This window comes from Carettochelys insculpta, chromosome 2 (assembly GCF_033958435.1).
Source record: "Carettochelys insculpta isolate YL-2023 chromosome 2, ASM3395843v1, whole genome shotgun sequence".
NCBI classification, from domain to species: domain Eukaryota; kingdom Metazoa; phylum Chordata; order Testudines; family Carettochelyidae; genus Carettochelys; species Carettochelys insculpta.
In genome coordinates, this window is record NC_134138.1 from 2,411,950 (window position 1) to 2,425,207 (window position 13,258).

The 13,258-nt window shown below is 62.0% G+C and overlaps 1 protein-coding gene across 3 annotated transcripts in view; it reads left to right on the plus strand.

The window, feature by feature from the left end:
- MROH1 (maestro heat like repeat family member 1) overlaps positions 1-13,258 on the plus strand; it is an 85,838-nt gene that overhangs the window by 39,292 nt on the left and 33,288 nt on the right. For 2 of the 3 annotated variants that reach the window (XM_074986440.1, XM_074986441.1), the window contains exons 15-24: positions 369-513; positions 626-666; positions 1,354-1,495; positions 4,409-4,461; positions 5,259-5,366; positions 6,834-6,953; positions 8,061-8,183; positions 10,914-11,060; positions 11,248-11,274; positions 13,056-13,178. In XM_074986440.1, coding sequence (XP_074842541.1) covers positions 369-513; positions 626-666; positions 1,354-1,495; positions 4,409-4,461; positions 5,259-5,366; positions 6,834-6,953; positions 8,061-8,183; positions 10,914-11,060; positions 11,248-11,274; positions 13,056-13,178 — 1,029 coding nt within the window. The remainder of the gene's footprint in view (positions 1-368; positions 514-625; positions 667-1,353; positions 1,496-4,408; positions 4,462-5,258; positions 5,367-6,833; positions 6,954-8,060; positions 8,184-10,913; positions 11,061-11,247; positions 11,275-13,055; positions 13,179-13,258) is intronic. The other variant, XR_012644306.1, reaches the window with a different exon arrangement.

Consider the following 13,258-nt stretch of genomic DNA (forward strand, 5'->3'; position numbering starts at 1 on the left):
GGGAAGAAAAGGGTCCCTTGGTTGCCTGGGTTACAAAGAGCAGGGCGGGCCTGGCCTACATGTGAGACGTCATCACACCTCAACGCCCCTCACTGCCATGTGCTGATTCTGTGCCTAGGGAAACTGAGGCACCCACTTTGGGTTACTACAGGACAGTGGGAAACAACCTAACCAGGGGAATAAAACCCTGGTTCCCCCCTACACTGCATCACCCCCTTGATGTACGCTGCTTCCCCTTCCTGTCCAGCCGGTCCCTGTGCTCATGCAAGTCATATGGGGATTGTGGAGTTCTCTGGGCCCAGTCCCTGCGCAGGCACTTCGTCGTGCACCCTGGCACTAGACAGATGTGGCCGACTTGTTCTCCACAGGTTCTCTGGCCATATCTGCTGGAGTTTGTGACCCCAGTGCAGTTCACTGGTGCGCTGACTCCCCTCTGCAGGAGCCTAATGCACCTGGCCATGAAGAAACAAGAGGAGGGCGAGAACGCTTTCCGCATCCACTATGACACAAACGGTTGGTATCGGGCCTGCTGCTACAGCGGAAGCGTTGCCGTTCCCCAGTGTCTCGCCCGTGCCCCGGTCTAGGCGAGCACGTCTTTGTCTGACGTCTGCTTTTGTGTTTGCAGCGAACCTGCCATCGCCTTGCGCTCTGCTGGCGAGGCTGCTGGTAAGTTGGCTCTGGGCTGGGCTCTGGCTTCTGTGTGGTGAAAGGCATTTCCTTCTCTGGAGGGGGTGGGGAGACCAGGCTGAGGCTGGGCTGCCTTGATACCAGAGCCCACTGACCACCCTGCCCAGCGACCCAGCTGGCACCAAGCAGGGCGCACTGGAAAAGCTGGAATAATTCTTCCTCTGGGCCTTGCTGCTCTTGTCTTTGGAGAGGTGGGTGTGCTCTGCTCAGGGAAGTGCAGCTCATTCTCTTTGGGTGTGTGATTTCTTCCTCCCTCTGCAGCCTGCCCATCCTTTCAGGGCAAGGGGAAAGGCTTACACACATCCCATCGTCATAAGTGGCTCGGGGCTCTGTGTGCCTTCATCACCCGTGAAGTTGGGACTTGGGCACTCTTGGAAGTTTTACCCAAGAGCTTCTTAGAGCCTGAGCCCGGCTGCTCTTTGATATTAGCAACTTCCTGGCACATCTCGGGCACTAGGGCTTCCCCCCAGGTCCTCTGCAAAATGTCCCTCTCCCCACTGTCCACAACCTGCCCGTGCCTTAGCTGCTAGTATTCCCGCGGTGGATAAAGCAAGTGGGGAGTGATGCTGTACTGAATCGTGCTCTGTGCCCTGGCAGTGCAGCTAGGAATTCTGGGCACAACCTCGAATTCACCTGCTGTAATTCTCCTGTGCCTCGTTCCTCCAGACTGTGTCTTCCCAGCCCTATCTAGGGGGCGGCCGGGGGGCAGCCGCTCTGCGTCTGCTGAACGTACTGCACCCTAATATCCATCCCATGCTGGGCCAGCTGTGGGAGAAGAAGATGCCCCTCTTAGTAGAACACTTGGAAGGTAAGAGACTCACTTGTGGCCCCAGGCAGGATTCTGGTTAGGAGAGCTGCTGTTTCCAGCGGCTGCTGCTCGGGTGCAGTATGGCACTTTCATACTGCAGGGCCAGGCAGCTTTTCAGACCGGATGAGGCCACACAGGTCACTGTAAACCACCCACAAGCTGCTGTGGCTGGCTCTGTCCATTCAGGATCCTGCCTCAGATAGCAGCCTAGATCTGCAGCTCCCATGAGGCAGCCTCCTGCCCCATCACACGGGGCTGGCTGGCAGGGCTGGCTCTGGAAACACCTGTGTTCATGTGTCAGGAAGCCAGCCGCGCCTTGAGGCCTGTGGAGCTCAGAGGAGCAAAATCTGGAAACCCCCAAGAGAGAAACGCTTGGCCAAATAGGACTGGGTGTGACCTCTGAGCCCAGCAAGGCCACAGCCGGGAAGTGCAACCAGGGTTTTGCAGAGCAGCCCATGGTGTCCGTTGCTGTCTTTTAACCTAGTACGGCAAGCTCTTGGCTCCTGTCTTTGGCCAGAACACTGCATTCTGGGAACCGATTGTGTGGGCCGCAGCTGCGTGTTTAGTCTTGGAGGGGAGCCCACCTTTAGTATGTACCTGCAAAAACAATGAGGAGTCCTGGGGCACCTTTAAATACCAAAAGATTTATTTAGGCCTAAGTGTCCATGGAGAAAACCCCCTTCATCTCATGCATCTGACAAGGTGGTTTTACATCCAAATAAATCTGCTAGTCTTTATGGTGCCCTTTAACGTAGCTTGGGTGTGGCCCAATGCTCGGGGGGTGGGGGAGGCAGCCCTCATGCTCCCTGGAGAATAGGAGGTTGGGTCAGAAGCGAAAATAAGAAAAGAACTAGTTAAAAATTATTTTAAAAAGTTAATGTCTTCAGGTCACCAGGGCCTGAGAAAATGCATCCTTGATTAATACAGGAGCTGATAGAGGCAATAGCTGAGCCATTAGCTATTACCTGTGAAAAGCCATGGAAGATGGGAGAAATCCTGAAAACTGGAAGAGGGCAAATACAGCCCCCAGCTATAAAAAGGGCAATAAGGACAACCCAGGGAAATAGACCAGTCAGCTTAACTCCTGTCCCAGGAAAGATGATGGCACAAGTAATTAAGGAATCCATTAGCAAACACCTAGTAGATAAGGTGATAGATAACAGTCAAGCATGGGTTTGCAAAGAACAGCTCGTGCCAAACCAACCTGATAGCTTTCTCTGATAGACTGGCAAGTGGTAGCTGTAGTATACCTAGACTGACAGCATTAGATAGTCTTGCACGACCTTCTCAGTAAACTAGGAAATACAATGTAGGTGGTATAAGGTGGGTGCATAATGGGCTGGGTACCCATTCTCAGAGTGGCTACTAATGGGTCACGCGTGTGCTGGAAGGGGTTGCGCAGTTTTGGGACCAGTTCTGTTCAATATCTTCATCAATGATTTAAATAATGGTTCAGAGGGTGCACTTAGTAAGTTTGCAGATGGTACCAGGCTGGGAGGGGTTGCAAGTGCTTCAGAGGATCGGGTCATATTTCAAAATGATCTGGACGATCAGGAGAAATGGTCTGAGGTGAACAGGATGAAGTTTAAAAAGGGCAAAGGCAAAGTAGTGCACTTAGGGAGGACCCATCGGTTTCATATATACAGAATGGGAAGCAACTGTCTAGGGAGAACCACTGCGGAAAGGGGCTTAGGGGTCCTAGGGGGCCACAAGCGGAATATGAGCCAACAGTGTGATGCTGTTGCAAAAAAAGCAACCATGATTCTGGGATGCGTTAGCAGGAGCATGGTGAGCAAGGCCCGAGGAGTCATTCTCCCGCTCTGCTCTGCGCTGGTTAGGCCCCAGCTGGAGTGTTGTGTCCAGTTCTGGGCACCGCAGTTCAGGAAGGATGTGGAGAAATTGGAGAGAGTGCAGAAAAGAGCAGCAAGAATGATTGGGGTTTAGAGAACATGAGCTCTGAGGGAAATGGAAAGAATTGGGTTTGTTTAGTCTGGAAAAGAGAAGACTGAGAGGGAACATAACAGCTTTCAAGTATATAAAGGGCTGTTACAAGAAGTAGGGAGAAAAATTATTCTTAACCTCTGAGGCTAGAACAAGAGGCAACGGGCTTAAACTGCAGCAAGGGTGGTTTATGTTGGACATTAGGAAAAACTTGGTAACTGTCAGGCTGTTTAAACACTGGAGTAAGTTACCTGGGGAGGCTGTGGAATCTCCATCACTGGAGATATTTAAGAGCAGGTTCGAAAGACGCCTGTCAGGGATAGTCTAGATGGTGCCTGGCCCTGCCATGAGAGCAGGGGGCTGGACTTGATGAGCTCTTGAGGCCCCTTCCAGTGTCAGTGTTTGTATAATCCTACGTTGGGACCTCCTGTGGGGTGTTTGTTCCTGCCTTCAGCGGAGCTTTCCTCTTACTTAGTGGCCAGGCTGGTCAGACCGAGGGTCTATCCACCCCAGCGTCCTGTCTGTGACAGTGGCCAGTGGCAGGTGTCTCAGAGGGAATGAACAGAGCAGGGAGTCATCTAGTGATCTCTTCCTGTTGCCCATTCCCAGCTTCTGGCCCACGGCAGCTGGAGACGCTGCAGTGAAATAATTTCAGTGCTTCTACCTGTGGGGTGAGGGGGGCAGTGTGACCGTGTGCCAGAAGGTGCACAGTGTAAGTTCACATTCTCTGCAAGCTCCTCTCTGGTTTAATGACCCTTATTGCTGCTGTTACTGATAACTGGGCTCCCATTTATGGCTCCCAAAATATTGCCAAGGTAGCCTTGGGCTCCTCTCCCCGCTGCATTCCCACTCCACCCGAGTTCGGCAGCTGCTGCGGTTTGCGCAGCTTTCCCCCGGCGCGCCTGCTGCGCTCTGCTTTGCAGGGGGCCCATCTGAAACCAGCACAGTCAAGTGGTTTGGTTTCTCTCGTAGCCAACACGGAGCAATCCCTGGCCCCGAAGGAGTGGGAAGACAAGCTGCTTCTGGTAAGTGTTTGGAGGGGTCAACAGCCAGCCCGGGGGTGTTTGTGGGGAGGGTGCGCACGCGCATGTGCGAGGGGGAGTTGGAGAGCACGAACATGGACTTCAGAGGCCCTTATGCCCCCTCGGAGGGTCGGCCTGGCAGAGGGAGCTGCCTCTGTGCCATCTGCGGAGGGACAGCCGTGGGTGAGGCTCTAGGCTAGAAGTCAAACCTCTGCTCCCACGCCAAGGTGGCTTCACGGCCCCCAGCACTGACCGCTTGGCGTGGTTGTGCGATGGGTCAGGCTGGGTAGCGGCTGATGCCGGCTCTGGCTGGGCCTGCTAGGGAAAGAACCAAGCCGTGTCCTCGCTGAGTAAGCGCCATACAGGCCAGGCGGGCAGGAATCCCGGAGCGGCAGGTGCATGGGATTTGTTCCCACTTCCAGGGACCTGGGTGGGGTTCCTCCTGCCCCGGGGAGGCGGCACGCGGCTCCGGAGTAGCTCTGCCTCTGTCAGGCTCAGTCCAAGGCAGCAGCTGTCCTTGGCCCAGAGCTGACAGGAGGCAGTGGAGAGGCAGAGTAGCAGTAGCTGGGGTTGGAGAGGGCAGGTCTGGCAGTGGCTGTCACTGAGCTCTGGGACCTGCCTCTGTCCAGCAGAGTGGGGCCCCGTGCTCCAGGGCTCCTCTCCGCAGGACCTGTGCTGACCTCAGGCCTTGGAGGCCTGGCACCTGGAACAGGAGGGAGATGGGTGTCCCTGGCCCCTCTGCTGGCGTTCTGGCAGGCACTGGAGGCCGGTGAGCGAGCTCTCTCCCCTTGTCCCTGCAGTTCCTGGGCGAGACGCTGAGGGTGACGGCCGACAACGCCTGGGTTTGCGAGCTCAGCCTGGAAATGTGCAAGCACCTGAACAGCTACAACGGCTCAGCCCCCGAGAAGGTCAGTGGTGGTCTCCCGGGGGAGGGCGGCTGGGGAGCTTGGCGGCTGCGCTGGCATTCTCTGCTCGCAGCCAGGACCAGCTGGAGGGGAGGGGGCAGCCAGGGGCTGACCTGAGCCAGCTGCTGCTCCCAGCCTAGGACTGGCCGCTGGGGTGCCGCAGGGATTCCCAGGCTAGGCAGGCCTGGCGGCAGCAGTGCCTCCAGGGGCTGCTGTCTGGACACTGCCTCTCAAGGGGGGCCGCCCAGCGTTCCAGCTGCTGCCCTTGTGGCGGATTGGGCCATGAGCTAGCTGGGGCTCGGGTGCGTGGCCGGGGGCAGGTGGCCACTGCTTGGGAGGAGCAGCGAAGGCTTTTCAGGGTCTGGCAGTGAGGGGCGGAGGGTTGTGGGCTGTGAAGAGGTGACAGGTGAGGCCTGGGAAAGCAGTGCCGCTGCTCCCACCGGGTGAGGGGTGCGGGCTGTGGGACTGGCTTGTCACCTGCAGCCGTGCAGTAGTGGCAGGTCCCTAGAGCTGCCCAGGGTATCCCAAGCGGGGCTGGCTGAGTCTGGCATTTCAGAGCGCTCTGTGTGTCTCCCTCTGCCTCCGCCCCCGCCCCCAGAGCTGCTGGCGGGAGCGGCTGTGGGGGGGCTGGGCCCTGGGCCGCAGCTGGCGGGAGCGGCTGTGGGGGGGCTGGGCCCTGGGCCGCGGCTGGCGGGAGCGGCTGTGGGGGGGCTGGGCCCTGGGCCGCGGCTGGCGGGAGCGGCTGTGGGGGGGCTGGGCCCTGGGCCGTGGCTGGCGGGAGCGGCTGTGGGGGGGCTGGGCCCTGGGCCGCGGCTGTGGGGGGGCTGGGCCCTGGGCCGCGGCTGGCGGGGGGGGGCTGGGCCCTGGGCCGCGGCTGGCGGGGGGGGGCTGGGCCCTGGGCCGCGGCTGGCGGGAGCGGCTGTGGGGGGGGGGGGCTGGGCCCTGGGCCGCGGCTGGCGGGAGCGGCTGTGGGGGGGGGGGGGCTGGGCCCTGGGCCGCGGCTGGCGGGAGCGGCTGTGGGGGGGGGGGGCTGGGCCCTGGGCCGCGGCTGGCGGGAGCGGCTGTGGCGGGGCTGGGCCCTGGGCCGCAGCTGGCGGGAGTAGCAGCTGGAACGTGGAGTTTCTCTGCTGCAGCCTAAGCTCACAGTTGCTTCTTTTGCTGACTGGCCCTGCCCTGCTGCGCCTCCCTTCCTGCACCAGGTACCTTGGGCTCTTGTCCTGCCGCGTCCTGTGCCCTGGGGTGGGGCCACGCTCGGTACAGGGTGGCACTTTGGCCTGTTGCCAGTACCGGTGCTGTGGGGGGCTCAGGGCCACGTGTGCGCTTGGGCTGCCTGGTCAGTTCCTGTGCTCCTGGCTGCCGTGCGCTGGAGGCTGAGGAAGACCTGGGTGGTATCTGCTGCCCCAGGCCCTGCTGGCACACGGCTGGCGCGCTGCTTCCCCAGCACACAGCGCTGCTCCTCTTGTCTTCCAGAACTTCCTGTACAGGTGCATTGGCACGGCCCTGGGGGTCTGCGCAAGCAAGGACGTGGTGCAAAAGCAGCTTCAGGAGCTGCTGGAAACAGCCAGGTACCAGGAGGAAGCAGAGCGGGAGGTGAGGAGCCAGCAAGTGGCCTGCAGCGCCGGGCCCCCCACGAGAGGGAAGCATGCCCAGAGCAGGTCCTGCCTCCCTGGGCATCGCATGCCTGTGGGAGGCCAGACTGGTGCCAGCCCTGCCCCCGCCGGCGCCTTCTGTAACCAGCTTATGCTGCCTCTGCCTCTTGGGGCGTGGGGCAAGGCCCGTTCCTTGCTCCCTCCCCGGTGCCGCACTCGCTGGCCCCCCTGGGAGCATGCTCTCGGCTCAGGCCGGAAGCTGCGTCTCTGCCCGCCGGAGATGGCGCCTGGGCTTGCCAGGCTGTGCACGGGCCGGCTCGGGGAATGGGGGGCGCTCCCAGGAGCCAGGGGGCCCTGTGCGCTGTACGTGTCACTCAGAGTAACACCTTAAAGCACGTGCGTGCCCGGCTGCTGGAGGGCAGCACTCTGGGCGCCAGGAAACCAGCCTGGTGGTGCTGCCCGCCGCTGCATCCCCTTGAATCTTGGGCCCCGCTCCGTGCTGATCACGTGGCTCCCTGGGGTGCTGCTGCCCTGGCAGCTGGGGACACAACTCGCTCAGCTGTCCTGGAGCTCTTCAGGGCATCGGGGGGTGAATGTTGCAATCATGTTTGCTCAGCACAGGCACAAGGCTATGCGCAGGTCCGGAAGGGCCAGTTAATAACCTGTTCCTGGGGGTGGCAGCCCTGCTTGCTGGCCTGGGGCGTTACAGTGCAGGATGGCTGGCAGCAGCTGCTTTTGAGTCCGGCGAATTTGGACTCCCTTAAATTTGCTCGTGTCTGTGTCTGCTTGGAAAGCAAAACTGGTGGGGCTTCTGAGGAGGCTGCAGGAGCTGCTCTGCTGGTATTGGCAGCTGCAGCTAGCCTGGGTGGGACCCCCCGGGGTCAGCTGGGCAGGCCAAAGCTCACTGCCTCTGGCTGGAGTCCTCGGTCGGAGCAGCTCGGCCGGCTGCACGCGGGGACCGCGGCCTTCCCCAGCTGCGCCCTGACTAGGCTTGTACGAGCCGCTTCTCTGGGCGCGGGAGCTGCCAGGCCTGGAGCTCGCCCACCGCGTGCTGTTCGGAGCAGGCCTGTGCGGGCTCGGGAATGAGCAGCTCTCTCCACGCTCCCAGGGCCTGGCCTCCGCCTTCGGGATTTGTGCAGCGAGTCACCTGGATGAAACCCTGGCCAAGCTGGAGGACTTTGTCAAATCCGACATCTTCAGGAAGTCAGTGGGGCTGTTCAGCATCTTCAAGGTAAAGGGGCCGAGCAGCCGCGGCGCGACCCAGGCGCGGTCGGGTCTGAGCGCTGAGCAGGCCTCTGGCCCGGGTCTCCAGGGCCCGACCGGGCTGCCCGATGCCCTGGCTCTCTGCGGGAGTGTCCCTGCGGCAGGGAGGAGCAGGGTGAGTGGGCTGAGTCCCAGCTCTGCTGCCTTCTGGGTGGGGCCTAGGGGAAGCCCCAGCTTCGTTTGTGCGCGTGCCGGAAGGGAACCCACGGGGGCCCTGGCTGGGCAGCTGGGGACCCTAGAGCTTCCCCTGCTCAGAGCAGCGCTCAGGTCCCTGGGGAGGAGTCTGGCCTGGTTAGTACCCAGGTGCGGCCACCCAGCCTGACCTCAGGTGTCTGAGCCGTGGCCCCCGTGGCGAGGGGATCTGCTGCACACGGACGGCCCAGGCTGTCCCTCTGGACGAGGGCTGGTGAAGGGCTGCTCAGTCCCGAGTGGTGGTGGGGGGCTACCGAGGAGAAGCAGCCGGGGGTGACTAAAGTGTCTCCTGACCTCCCCCCACTGGGCTCTTTGCAATAGCCCTGGAGCAGGCCGGGGTGAAGTGTCGGGTGTGTGCCAAAGGTGCACCCCTGGTGTGGGGGTTGGGGCAGAGCCAGTCTCTGGGCAGGGGGGCCGGCTGTCCTGGGGGCCAGGCCACTCTGCGAAGGGCACTGCTCTCATGCTGCCTCACGTGGAGGGGCGTAACTTACGCTGCAGCAGGGAGACTCGCGTTACAGGGGCTCTGGGCCCAGCTGAGGGAACCAGCCCTGGGCAAACTGCTTAGAACTGGGCCACTTACCGCCCAGGCTGGGATTTTCTTCTCACCGAGGCGCATCCAACCACCACAGCCCCCTGCCAGCCCCACTGGCCGGCCAGACGCCGCACAAGCAAACCCACAGGCTGCCCAGCCGCTCCTAAGGCCCAAACCCGCAGCCCTGCTACTCAGGCGAGAGGCTGGGAAATCCTGTTCCACCGTCTCCACAGCTTCGTCCGGCCCCCAGAGGGGCAGCCACGTCCCCGGGTCGCTGTATGCCTGGGTCTTACCCGGAGCAGGGCGCTGGGCCGGGCCTTGAGAATCGAGAGGCTTGTTAGCAGAAGAACAGGGTGAGAGAAGTTGTTTGAGTGGTGCGTTACGTGGAACGGTTGCAGCTGTCGGCGCAGGGCATAGCCGTGTTAGCTGCTGATTTCTTGGAAGTCTCTGAAGACACGTCTGGGGGACGGCCCCGTTCACGTAGGCGTAGCTCAGGAAGCCTGGAGCCCCGGATGGTCCCTGCCAGGGCCATCCTACAGCATTGCCACGTGGAGGGAAAATTCCTTTCTTCCATAGGCACTGGAGGGTCACCTGCCCAGGGGGGCTGCTGTGGCACTCGCCATTGGCTGCAGCCCAGGGGACAAGTCCCAGGTTCCTGCGGTGCGTATGTGATGTCTTTGTCCACCATCCTGGCTGGGAGCAGACCCTGCCTTCCCACGTGTCCCCTTGGCTCCAAAACCTTTCTAATAGCGCAACAGAGCCAGGGTCTGTGACGCGCAGAAACACGGCACTGACATACGAGCGGCACAGACAGACTCGGGGCGTCCCCCAGCTTTCCTGAGACACCTCGCTTGGCCCCCCCACCCCCACCCCGGCACAAGGTCTGGTGCAAACCTCGGCCAGTGATCACAGAAACGGCTTCGTAGTTACTGTAAAATCCCATAACAGGTGTGGGCTGGACATGAGGAGAAACGTCCCACCTGTGGGGGGCGGGGGGGTGGCGTTACACACGGGAATAAATCGCCTGGGGAGGTTGTGGACGCTCCATCATTGGAGACGTTTCAGGGCTGGCTAGAGAGATGTCTGCCAGGGGTGGTCTAGATGGTGCCTGGTCCTGCTGGGAGGACAGGGGGCTGGACTCGATGACTCCTTAGTTCCCTCCCAGTTCTAGTGATCTGTGGTTCTTACTGGCCTCGCTCACCGCAGGGGCCCAGCTGTGCCGGGGAGTCGGCACTCCCAGGCTGCTCTGAGCTGAGCCCTCTGTAGAGCAGCGGCTGTCCAGCCCCTTGTGTAAGGCCCGTCACCTTAGTGCCCTGCACCTGGCAGTGAAATCTCCGAGTCGAGGCCTGGAGGGGCTGACGGCACCGGTCTGAGCACAGCGGCTGCAGGCCCTTGACTTGGCCTGTTGTAGCGAGGGCGAGCCTGCAGCAGGCCGTCGGTGTGTGCCACCTAATGGCAGGCGCCCCAACCGGCGGCGGGGACGCGCTGCTCTCTGGCTCACCGCGGGGAGCAGAATGGCTTTTCCGTTTGGGAAGGGACGCGCAAGCTGGCAGCCGCTGGAGAGAGCTCTCCAGCGCACCGCCCTGCTGCCTTGTGCGCTTGCCGACGGCTCCGGGGCAGCGGGTCTCCCCCGCGCACGTCGTCTCACGTAGGGGTCAGGACCCGGGTGGCGTTTCTGGTCCCGCAACAGGCTGGGCTGGCGCTATGGAGTGGCAGCTGTGGAGCTCGCTGGGCCTGGGCCTGTAACACCGTTGCTCTGGCAGAGGGATGCGAGCGGCCTGGTGGTGAAATCTGCGGGAGGGCTGCGAATGCTGCATGGAGAGGGGGCTGAGGAGGCCGTGAGCCCCACTTCCTGGGCAGGAGGTCCCATCTGTGGGGCACAGGCAGCCAACGAGCCAGGCGCTGAATGGCCTGTGGGGGCCAGTCCTCGCTCGTGGGTGGCTTCCTGCTCCAGCCACTTGCCTCTCATCTCAGGACCGCAGCGACAACGAGGCGGAGAAGATGAAGAGCGCCCTGATCTTGTGCTATGGCTGCGTGGCCAAGTGTGCCCCCAAAGAGCTCGTGCTGGCCAGGGTCGAAGCCGACATTCTCCGGCACATCCTCCACTACTTCCACACCAAGGTGGGTGGGCGGGTGGGTGGGTAGAACGGCTCTCCCCGCGGCAGGGCCCGAGCCGCTGCTGGGTGGCCTGTGTCTGGGCAGATGGATATGCACATGGTTCATCCAGCAGGCCCGGTGCCGGCCCTGGGGGGCTCGGGACGAGGTGGGTCGCTCCCGTCGCTAACGTCTCTTTCTTTTGCTTGTTCAGGTTCTGGGAATAAAGGTAGAAACCAAGGTACAGTGTGAGGCCTTCCCTCTGACCTGCTCTCTGCTCTGCCTCTCTCTGCCTCCCCACGTGGCCCTCCCTAGCGAGGAGACGATAGCTTAGCACCTACGGGGGGTCAGAGGCGCTCTCAGCAGGGGCCCCTGAGACTGAGAGCTCGTTATCGGGAGGTGGAGGGCCTAGAGCAGGGGTCTGGCATGGAAGAAACTAACCAGGCTCCTGTGCTCTCCAGAGCCGCTGGCTGCAGTCACTGCTAGCCCTCTCCTGCCCCGCCGGCAGTCAGTGTGAGGGAGCTGGGATCTCTTCCTTCCCCTGGCACTCAGTTACTGGGCAAACCCGCTGGAGGCCCCGGGCTGCCAGGTCCCTGCCAGCCGCCTTTGCCCTGCAGAGCCTCTAGTGACTGTGCCGAAAGGAGAGACCGTTTCGCTCGCCGTCCCAGGCAGCAGTGGGTCTGCAGGCGCCTGCGCTCCAGCCAGGTGTGTGCTGGTCCTGCGGGGCTGCTCCCTGGAGCGCCTTGGGGGCGGTTTGTCCTCTGCTCCCTGCACAGCCCATGTGAGCAGCACCAGTCCCTCCCCTGTGGGCGTGCAGCTAGGTGCGGGGAGGTCCGGTCACAGCTCGGCTAAAACTCAATGACCTAGTCCCCCCCTCCCCCCGGGGCTGTCAGCAGCCTGATCCCGGGTCCCTGCCTGAGGACGGGCGGCAGCTGCGTCCTTCTCCTACCAAGGAACAAAAGGTGGTATTGCCAGGCTCGGGCCCCAGCCACTCCCTCAGGCTCCCTAACGCCTTTTCCTTCTGGTTTCCTGTTGGCACTAACCACCTCTTCCCCAAGCTTCCGGCTCTCTGTTCGCTCCCTCGGGGGCACCGGGCACTGGCCGCGGTCGCGACAGCACGTTGGGCTTGGGGGGCCTTTGGGCTGACTCGGTGCAGCTGCTCTGGCATCCTGGAGTCTTTCTGGCCGCGCTCTGAGTGCTTGGGGTGCTCCCTGGCAGGCGGGCTGCCCAGCCATCTCGACAGAGTCCCCGGGAAGGGGGTGGTGACGGGCTGGAGCACGGCGTCTCCGTGTGCACATGCGCGGTGGAGGAGCAGGCCTCGCTACCCTGACCTGGAGCTAAAGGAATCGGGGCTCTCTAAAGAAACCCCTTGGGCAGTTGCCTTCTGGGACTGCAAGGGCTGTTGGCCTTGGGGGTGGAGGGTGGCTGGCAAAGCCATTGGCAGGGCGAGGAACCTGCCACACCCTGCGGGTTGGTGTGCCCTTCACACAGAGCAAGCCGTGCTGGGGACACGCTGCTAGGCTCAGGGAGAGCTCTGCAAGGTGGCAGCTGCCACGCTCTGAATCTGCAATGGGTGCCAGAGTCTCGGGTGCCACTTCAGCAGGTGGGAGGTGCCAGGCCCTCTCCTGGGACTCTGCTGGCTGGCGGGGGCTGCGTTCCAAGCTGAGCAGCCAGTCCATGCACTGGCTGGCTGGAGAGTCCTGGGGCTGGGAGCCTGGCGTCCAATCTGCCGGTTAGCAGGAGGCTTGCCCAGGCTCCAGCAACATGGAAACCCCTCCAGGCCACGCAGGGCGTCCACCCGACAGGCAGCGGCCAGGTTGGAAGAGTCCTTTTGGTAGCCTAGCCCGTGTGCTGCTCTGAGGGCACTGAGCACCGGAGGCAAACCCCGGAGGAGAGCTGAGCTGAGCTGGCCGAGCCCCTGCTGGGCTCCGGGGGTCCAGCCTAGCGCGCCTGCTCGGCCTGTGTGAGGGAGAGCGGGCTCCGGCCCTGCACCTCACGCCTTGTCTTGTGCTCTGCCCCCAGGATTTAACGCTGAAGCTGTATCTCATTCGCAGCGTTTGCATGCTCAGCCAGGCCGTGTGCGAGAGCGCACAGTCAGAGGCCTTCGTCTTCTCCCGCAAGGCCGAGCTGCTGGCCCAGATGGTGGTAAGGGGGAGCTCTGCAGACCTAGGGGATGACTTGGGCAGGAGCGCTCTGGCTCCGCCTCCGCCCAGTGCTGGAGGGAG